At 58.3% G+C, this 8,793-nt stretch overlaps 1 protein-coding gene across 6 annotated transcripts in view; it reads left to right on the top strand.

Annotated features, from left to right (window-relative positions):
- MAST3 (microtubule associated serine/threonine kinase 3) overlaps window positions 1-8,306 on the top strand; it is a 29,906-nt gene extending 21,600 nt beyond the window's left edge. For 3 of the 6 annotated variants that reach the window (XM_041415814.1, XM_041415832.1, XM_041415840.1), the window contains 17 exons: window positions 315-382; window positions 720-805; window positions 941-1,149; window positions 1,441-1,579; window positions 1,786-1,918; window positions 2,023-2,188; window positions 2,422-2,523; window positions 2,796-2,918; window positions 3,224-3,333; window positions 3,477-3,622; window positions 3,919-4,148; window positions 4,260-4,460; window positions 4,544-4,770; window positions 4,863-4,985; window positions 5,116-5,252; window positions 5,486-5,670; window positions 5,778-8,306. In XM_041415814.1, the coding sequence (XP_041271748.1) occupies window positions 315-382; window positions 720-805; window positions 941-1,149; window positions 1,441-1,579; window positions 1,786-1,918; window positions 2,023-2,188; window positions 2,422-2,523; window positions 2,796-2,918; window positions 3,224-3,333; window positions 3,477-3,622; window positions 3,919-4,148; window positions 4,260-4,460; window positions 4,544-4,770; window positions 4,863-4,985; window positions 5,116-5,252; window positions 5,486-5,670; window positions 5,778-6,793 (3,401 nt within the window). In that variant the 3' untranslated portion in view covers window positions 6,794-8,306. The remainder of the gene's footprint in view (window positions 1-314; window positions 383-719; window positions 806-940; window positions 1,150-1,440; window positions 1,580-1,785; window positions 1,919-2,022; window positions 2,189-2,421; window positions 2,524-2,795; window positions 2,919-3,223; window positions 3,334-3,476; window positions 3,623-3,918; window positions 4,149-4,259; window positions 4,461-4,543; window positions 4,771-4,862; window positions 4,986-5,115; window positions 5,253-5,485; window positions 5,671-5,777) is intronic. The other 3 variants (XM_041415822.1, XM_041415858.1, XM_041415849.1) reach the window with 2 other exon arrangements.
- The last annotated feature ends 487 nt before the right edge of the window (window positions 8,307-8,793 follow it).

The raw sequence follows: 8,793 nt of genomic DNA on the forward strand, positions 1-8,793 counted from the left end.
TTGCTTCCAACACATTCAGCAAAGCAGATTAAGCTCAAAAACACTTAATCTGTGGCCCTGGGGGGGAGAAAATAATAATCCCTGGAGAACGCAGGAATGACTGTTAAAAAAAAAAAAAAGAATTATATAAACGTTTAACCTCGTGTTGAACCTCTTAACGTCATGACCTGAATTTCTCCATACAATAGCTTGAGCAAAGCATGTGGCCAAATCCCCGCGGGGTCTCCAAGTTTGGGGGGAGAGTGGTTGGGCAGGGGGTGGTTTTGGTGGGTGTTGAGCATGAGGAAAGTGAAAACCATCCCTGTCATCTGCAGAAATGGGGCAGCTGGATCACTTTGACAGCGGGAACACCATCACACCGGAGAACGATGACACCTGTGAGGTGAGCGTGGTCCCACCTGCCTATCCCACCTGCTGCCTCCAGCTTCCTCCCACCTCACCCCTCACCAGAGCTCCTTGCAGCTGTCCTAGACTGGGAGCTGTTCATTTTGGATTGTCCCCGGGGGTGATTAATGTATTCAAGGGGAAGATCTCACAGGCCCTCATTTGGCTTCTTGAGTGGACAGAGCTCAGAGCAGGCTCTTGATCTGCAGAGCATCTCAGGCTTCTGGTTTGGGGTTTGTGACTGGAGAGGGCTCTGGCAAAAAGAAGCTTTTGGAGGTGGTACATGATGGTGCTGGGTGAATTCCTGCTTCATTAAAAACCTGTGTGTTCCTCAGAGCCAGCCTTCAGTCCCCGTGCCACGGAGGAAGCCCTGCGAAGGGGACTTCGAGACCATCAAGCTGATCAGCAACGGGGCTTACGGGTGAGTTGGGGAGCTCCTATCCATTGTGTCCATCTGTAAACAGCTCCAAAGCCCTTCTTTGTCCATGCCCCACAGTGTGGGGTGGGCAGTGCTGGTGGCTGGAGGACTTGTGTTGAGGTCCAGCCCTTCCTCCAGGGCCGTGTACCTGGTAAGGCACAGGGAGACGCGGCAGCGCTTCGCCCTGAAGAAAATCAACAAGCAGAACCTTATCCTGAGGAACCAGATCCAGCAGGTGTTCGTGGAGAGGGACATCCTCACCTTTGCTGAGAACCCCTTCGTGGTCAGCATGTTCTGCTCCTTTGAAACCAAGCGACACCTCTGCATGGTCATGGAGTATGTGGAAGGTGAGAGCAGGACTCGGGGCTGGACAGTGCAGGGAGGAGGGGAGGATATCAAAGCCTGAGCATCAAGGATACCACCTGGACATCTCCTGCCCTGCTTTGCTCCAGGGAGCAGAGAGAAGCACAGGGAGATGATTTTGTGATCCTGATCTCCTTGATGAAGGTGGTGACCGTGGTCACCTAGGAGAGCATTTGTGCCCCATGCCTGGGGATCAGCTGCTCAGAGGGGCTGGCTGAGAGCCTGCTGGTCCTGCTGACCTCGCTGCCTTCCCTGAGCCCCCCGTGTTCCCACAGGGGGGGATTGTGCCACGTTGCTGAAGAACATGGGCCCGCTGCCCGTCGACATGGCCAAGATGTACTTTGCTGAGACCGTTCTTGCACTGGAGTATCTCCACAACTACGGCATCGTCCACCGGGACCTCAAACCTGACAAGTGAGGGTGTGGGTCAGGTCTGAGCAAGGGTGGGGCTTTGAATGGGGAAGGGAAAGCCAAGAGGGAAGGGCAGAATGCGTTTTGTTCCACAGAGACTGGTTCTGTGCTGTTGCATCAGGACCAGAGGCCCTGGAGGGTGGCTGGTCTGTGTCAGGTCTCCCCAGAAGCAAACAGCAGCATTGTGGGGTGTCTGTCTTCTCCTGCAGTTTGCTCATCACCTCCATGGGCCACATAAAGCTGACAGACTTTGGTCTGTCAAAGATCGGCCTGATGAACATGACCACGAACCTCTACGAAGGGCACATGGAGAAGGACACGCGGGAGTTCATGGACAAGCAGGTACGAGCTCCTCGTGGCTGACCTGCCATCACTGGGGTCCCAGATAACCTCGGGACTTGTTGCAAAGGTCCCTGCAGAGGTGTCAGCCCCTGCTTCCCACACAGGTGTGTGGCACTCCGGAGTACATTGCTCCCGAAGTCATCCTCATCCAGGGCTACGGGAAGCCCGTGGACTGGTGGGCCATGGGCATCATCCTCTACGAGTTCCTGGTGGGCTGTGTGCCCTTCTTCGGAGACACCCCCGAGGAGCTCTTTGGGCAGGTCATCAGTGGTGAGTGCCAGGGACAAGTTTGTGTTCCCAGCAGCCAAGGCTCATCCTTTAACACGTGGGAAGCTCCATTCCTTCCTGTCACCCTCGCTGAACAGTGAGGAGGCTCCTCAAGCTTTGGCTTCCCACTTTGGGAGGGCCCTTCCCCTGCTGCAGCTCCTGGGTGACTTTCCTCTTGCCCAGAAGTGTCCAAACCCTTTCAGCCACCCCAACCCCCCTTTCCTTTTTCCTTGCAGATGAAATTATGTGGCCAGAAGGGGACGAGGCTCTCCCTGCAGATGCCCAGGACCTGATCACACGGTTGCTGAGGCAGTGTCCCCTCGAGCGCCTGGGCACAGGTACGCATGGCAGCCCCCTCAGAGGGTGACCTGGCACCTTGATTCCCATCAAACTTGTGTGGCTTTGAGTCCAAAGCATGTCCTACCACACTGAGGGTGCTTGGAGGAGGTTTGCTGCTCGGGGTTCCCCCCAGGAAGGCTGCACAGGGCTCCTGTCCATCCTTTTTAAGCCGTTTGCTCTATGTGGAGGACAGACTGTGCTGTTTGGGGTGGGAGTGGGAGCACCCTGGATCCTGCCCCATGCCTCTGACATGGTTTCCTCTGCCTGGCAGGAGGTGCACATGAGGTGAAGCACCATTCCTTCTTCCTCCATCTGGACTGGAATGGGCTGCTGAGGCAGAAGGCTGAGTTCATCCCCCAGCTGGAATCAGAGGATGACACCAGCTACTTTGACAGTGAGGCCAAATCCATCCCTCTTCTACCTCTGCCAATCCATTATCCCAGCTGCACTTTGAATGCTCACATGGGCGATGAAAATCTCCTGGGTGAAGCTGGTCTCTTTTCAACCCAAGTCACAAAACAAGCACAATCCTCTTTCCAGGCTGCTCACCCTTACCTGCTTCCTCCCTTAAAACTTCCCTGGGATTTGGGGCTGGGCTGTCACCCTCTGGGTGTAGGTCCCACCTGGCCCTGCTGCAGGCAGGACGTGGGGCGCTGCAGGCAGGGTGACATTCCTTCCCCCTCTGGCTCTTGCTTTCAGCTCGCTCCGAGAGGTATCGTCACTTGGACTCAGAGGATGAGGAAACCAACGACGAGGAATCATCGGTGGAGATCGGGCAGTTCTCCTCCTGCTCCCACCGCTTCAGCAAGGTGCTCCAGCCCCTCCTGCAGCATCCAAAATGCTTTGGCACCACAAACAGCGTGGCTGTGCCGAGTATCGCTGTCTTGGCTGACACCATAGCACCCAAACTCCCGAATTTCTACTCCTTGCTGATGGCTCCTCTCCTTCTCAGGTGTACAGCAGCTCAGAATTCCTGGCGGTCAACTCCACCCTGAGCCTCTCCTCCTCTGAGCGGAGTCACTGCGATGACAAAGAGGAGCGGTGGGACCGGCACTCGGGAGATGAGGACAGGAGCCGGCCAGCGGGCACTGAGCCCCGGTGCGTGGTCAGGGGGGCTGCACTGCTGGTGTGGGCTCTTGCAGTGCCCAGGGCTTGTGCCAGCACTTTCTGCCAGCACTGAGGGTTTGTGCCATCACTAAGGGTTTCTGCCAACACTGAGGGTTTGTGTCAGGACCAAGGATTTGTGCTGACATCATGGGTTTGTGATGGCGCTGAAGGGTTTGTGTTATTTCTGAGGGGTCAGTGGGAGGTGTCCTGGGGATGCTGCAGTGGCTCAGTGCCATCTGTCTTGCCCAGCTTGGGTTGTCCTGAGCCCTCCTGCTCTTCCCATGCAGCCTCCGCTCCTGGACGTCCGGCAGCTCCACGCCGTACACCTCCCGGCACGAGCGCAGCCGCAGCCCCACGGCGCTGCCCAGCACCCTCAGCCTGGACACCATGCCCAAATTTGCCTTCTCCTCAGAGGATGAGAGCCCTTGTGTGGCGTCCAAGCCAGAGAAACCCAAGTTTGTGGTGGGAGACTCTGATGCAGGGACTGGCGGCGCGGTGAAGCAGTCGGCATTATCCGGTGCGTAGTCTGTGGGCACCAATGTGGGGTTCTCTAGGGGCAACCAGGATCCTGCATGGCATGGGGTGGCTTCTCCACATCCCCAAACTCTCCCTCCTCCCCTCTGTGCAGCTGATCTGGTCAGCCTGAACCGCATCCGCCTGCGGAGCAACAGCACCGGCACCAAGAACTCGACTCCCCGGAGCCTGGAGCCGAGCGGGGGCCGTCGGCTGAGCACCCAGAAGGATATGCCAGAGAGACAGAGAGCCTCCCTGGGTAGCCGTGTGCCCAAATCTGCCTCTGTCTCAGCCCTGTCCCTCATCATCACCTCAGGTCTGTGTGCTGTGTGGTTTACCCTGCTGGATGGCCACTGTCTCGTGGTTTTGCCGGACTGAGGTGACTCCTTCTGCTTGCAGATGACTTTGGTGGCAGTGCCCTGATGAGCCCCATCTCCCCTCACTCCCTCTCATCCAACCCCTCTTCCCGGGACTCCTCCCCGAGCCGAGACTCCTCGCTGGCCATCGCCAGCCTGCGCCCGCCCATCATCATCCACAGCTCGGGGAAGAAGTACGGCTTCACGCTGCGAGCCATTCGCGTCTACATGGGCGACAGCGACGTCTACACCGTCCACCACATGGTCTGGGTATGTGCCCTGGGGTCTAGCGGTGCCTTTCCCAGTGGGAAAACACCAGGAGCAAGCTGGCATCCAATTTATCCTCTCTGTCTGGGTTGCAGAGCGTGGAGGAGGGGAGCCCCGCACAGGAGGCCGGGCTGAGGGCAGGAGATCTCATCACACACGTGAACGGAGAGTCCGTGCTGGGTTTGGTCCATCGGGACGTCGTGGAGCTGCTGCTGAAGGTGGGTGACCAGAGCCACTCTGCTGTCCCAGGACATCAATTCAGCAGCTCCCTGGCATTGCCTTTGCTGGCAGCTGAGGCAGGAGCTGGCTCAGATCTGGTGCTGCAAAGATTTGTTTTCCATCCCTCAGAGTGGGAATAAAGTGGCCCTGCGGACCACTGCCCTGGAAAACACCTCCATTAAAATCGGTCCTGCAAGGAAAAACAGCTCCAAGACAAGGATGGCACGGAGGAGTAAAAAGAGCAGGAAAAGGGATGGCCAAGACAGGTAGGTAAACTGGGATAAAGTGGCATTTGTCCCGGTGTGTGGGGTACTGGGGGAATGCTCTGGATCTGCCATATCAGGGTGGCCAGTGGGGTCTGGTCCCACCAACACTGGGTTGGATGCTCTGGATCTGCCATACTGGGATGTCCAGTGGGGTCTGGTCCTGCTGCCACAAGGTCAGCAGACTTGAGACCAACAGCTTTAAGGAGAAGCCAAAGTTATTCCTGTCCCTCCAGCAGGAGAAAATCCCTTTTCAAGAAGATCTCCAAGCAGTCGTCGGTCCTGCACACCAGCCGCAGCTTCTCCTCCGGTCTCCATCACTCGCTGTCCTCCAGCGAGAGCCTCCCGGAGTCCCCCACGCACAGCCTGTCCCCGGGTCCCACGCCGCCGTGCCGCAGCCCCGCTCCCGACCTGCCCTCAGGTACCCCAAGGGGGGATATTGGCTCGGGGCAGGGCAGGATGCTGCGTGTCCCTCGGGGAGGCCGTGTCCCTCCACCCCTACAGTGACCTTTTCTCTTTGTACGGCAGATGCTGTGTCCCCTCAGAGCACCTCTCCCTCCTCCAGCACCCCAACGTCACCCGCCGGCCACGTGCGCCCCAGCTCCCTGCACGGGCTGGCCCCCAAACTGGGTGGGCCGCGCTACAAAGTGGGACGTCGCAAATCCACCAGCAGCATCCCCCCCTCGCCCCTGGCCTGCACCCCTTCCTCGGCCCAGCGCCCGCCTTCCCCCCAGCGCTCCCCGTCTCCGCTCCCTGGGTACCCCAAAACCCCGCATTCCTTCCAGGGCAAGACCCTGTCCCCCCCCACCATCGTCCGGCAGAGCTCGCGGCCCCGCAGCGCCGACTGCCCCCGCTCCCCCCTCCTCAAGCGCGTCCAGTCGGCCGAGAAGATCGTCACCATCCTGGCCGAGAAGAAAACCAGCGGCGGCCGCAAGCTGGGGCTGGAGATGTCCACGCTGGATGGGGAGGCCATCTCGGAGGGCGACGCGCTGCCGTACCCCGCGGAGCACGGGTACCACCCCGCCAGCTCCCGGCTGGCAGAGCGCCACGACCGGGACCAGGAGATGGTGGTGATGCGGCGCCTGAACCTGTCGGAGCGCAGGGACTCCTTCAAGAAGCAAGAGGCGGTTCAAGAAGTGAGTTTTGACGAGCAGGAGACGGCGGCAGGAAGCGAAGATGGTGGCAAGGGTGAAGAGGGGCAGGGCACGGCCGCCCAGGGCGGCGCGGAGCCGCCGCCGAAGCCGAAGCCCGGCACGGTGCCGCAGATCGCGGTGCAGGGCTCGGAGAGCGACGAGCAGGAGCCGGCGGTGGCCGAGTGGGAATGCCAGGGCTCCTACCCCATCAGCAGCACGGAGCAGCCAAACAGCAGCATCTCCTTGCCGTGGTGGGATGGGTGTGAGCACCGGGACCGTGGCTCCCAGCAGCAGCGGAACTGCGGGCAGGGATCGCCCGGCCACTGGCAGGTGCCAGCACAGGGCCAGGAGCCAACGGGTGCTCATCTCCCGGCTCCCCGGGGCGTGTGGAGCGGGGCCAAGCACGCCTGAGCCCCATGTTGGCACCAGGGATGGTTCAGGCTCCCTGCAGCATCCCAGTGCCTCCCCAGCACCCCGTTCTGTGCGGCAAATCCGTGAGAAAAATGTCCCCGGGGCCACTCTGGACCCTGGCCGGGCCGGCTGTGCCCCGGCACTTCGCCCCCCTGGAAGGCTTTTTGTACTCCCTGAAAGATGCTCATATTTTTATAGAGACGCAGGAGCTTTTCCGGCAGCGGCGTTTCCCCAGCTGGGCCCCAACCTCTGTGTACAGAAAGGACTCGATGCAAATATTCCTTAATTAATTTATTACTTTTTATAAGCTAAACGGGCAGTGCAGGACTGTCGCAGGGGCCAACCCAGCTCTGGGAGTCCCAGCCTTTCCCGTGCGTCTCCCAGCTCCCAGCCCACTGTTTTCTAACCCACTCGCTTTTCCCTACTTTTGAATTTCAATTCTAGCTGGAAACACCCCAGATCTCCTAAGAACCCCATAATTCTAATATTTAAAATTCAAACAAAACCTCAAATCCACCGTAACATCCCCGAAATGCTGGTGCTCCAGGCTGGGATAAAGAGGGGGGATATTCTTGCATATGGATCATCAGATGATGTGCATATGGATCATTTTATAAGCTTATAGGAGATATAAAAAGGGTTTAATTATTTTTTTTGTAGATTTTATAGCCACCTGGCTCCACTGGCCCTTCCAGGTGGAGAAAACTGAGACATTCCCCAGACGGGAATATTAATGGGATTTTTAGGGTCAGTTTTTGCTCTTTCAGAAATCCCACAAAATCCAGTGGTGGTGGTTGGCCAGTGCACAGACACCTACAAAATCCCAATTTTGTTTTTTTTTTTTTAATCTCCCCAACCCAGTGAGCACCTCTGCTGCTTCACTTGTAATTTGGTAATTTCACCTCTTTCTCTCCCCACCTCCTTGCTCTTTATCCAGCAAACGACAGCTCAACCCAGCATTTCTCCCCCATTTCTACCATTTTCTGGGCTATAAACGTTTCCATTTGTTGATGCATGTTCTGGCTTCCCCCCACACCGTGGTTTGGTGCCATGGTGGTGACAGGGGGACATCCCTGGTTTGCCAACCCCGCTGCCATCAGGTGTCACCGTACCCCCGGTGGATTTTTGGGCTGCGTGTTGGATTCTTTTGTGCACGTGTGGTTTGTGCCAGGCTCCGTATCCCGCTTCTCCCGTTCAACTGGTGCTGTTAAACCCCCCCAAAAACGAGCAACCAGGGCTGCTCCGTGTTTCCTTTGCTTCTCCCTCCACTCTCTGTATGAAGGTCTTGGAAAGGCAGCGGGGTTTTGGGGAGACAGCGGGCACCCCCTGCCCACTGGCACGGTGCCATGGGGGGGCTTGGCTGTGCACTGCTGGCGTGGACAGGGTGGGAAGAGGATTTTTTAAATGGGAAATGTCTTAAAAGCCAAGGGGACTGTGTCTTCCTGCCCAGTGCCCGGCTCTGTTCGTACCTTCGGGAAGTTTTATGTTGGATTAAAATTGTTCCTTGCGCTGAGTGTGGTGTCCAGTGGCACTGGAGCATGCAGGGCAGCGAGTGCCCGCTCTGGGGGCAATGGCAAGGGGTGACCGGGGTGCCAGCACAGGTGGGAGGGGAGGGGAGGTGGCCCTGCAGTGGCACCGGGGTGGCCGGCACCCAGCCTGGCTCCAGTACCGGGTCCCAGTGTGGGTGCCCGGAGCAGTGTCCCGCACCCCAGTGACCTGTGCCCGGGCTAGTGCCCCATGCTCGGTGCCACGCCCCGCTCCAGGTATGCCCCATTCCCAAATCCGTGCCCCATTCCCAAATCCGTGCCCCATTCCCAAATTTATGCCCCCTTCCCAAATCCGTACCCCATTCCCAAATTTATGCCCCATTCCCAAATCCGTACCCCATTCCCAAATCCGTGCCCCATGCTCTGTCCCCGTGCCGTGCCCGGTGCCTCATGCCCAGCGCAGTCCCGATGCTGTGCCCCGTGGCCGGTGCTGTGCCCATGTCCAGTGCCCGT

Source organism: Onychostruthus taczanowskii, unplaced genomic scaffold (genome assembly GCF_017590055.1).
Source record: "Onychostruthus taczanowskii isolate IOZ18803 unplaced genomic scaffold, ASM1759005v1 scaffold106, whole genome shotgun sequence".
NCBI classification, from domain to species: domain Eukaryota; kingdom Metazoa; phylum Chordata; class Aves; order Passeriformes; family Passeridae; genus Onychostruthus; species Onychostruthus taczanowskii.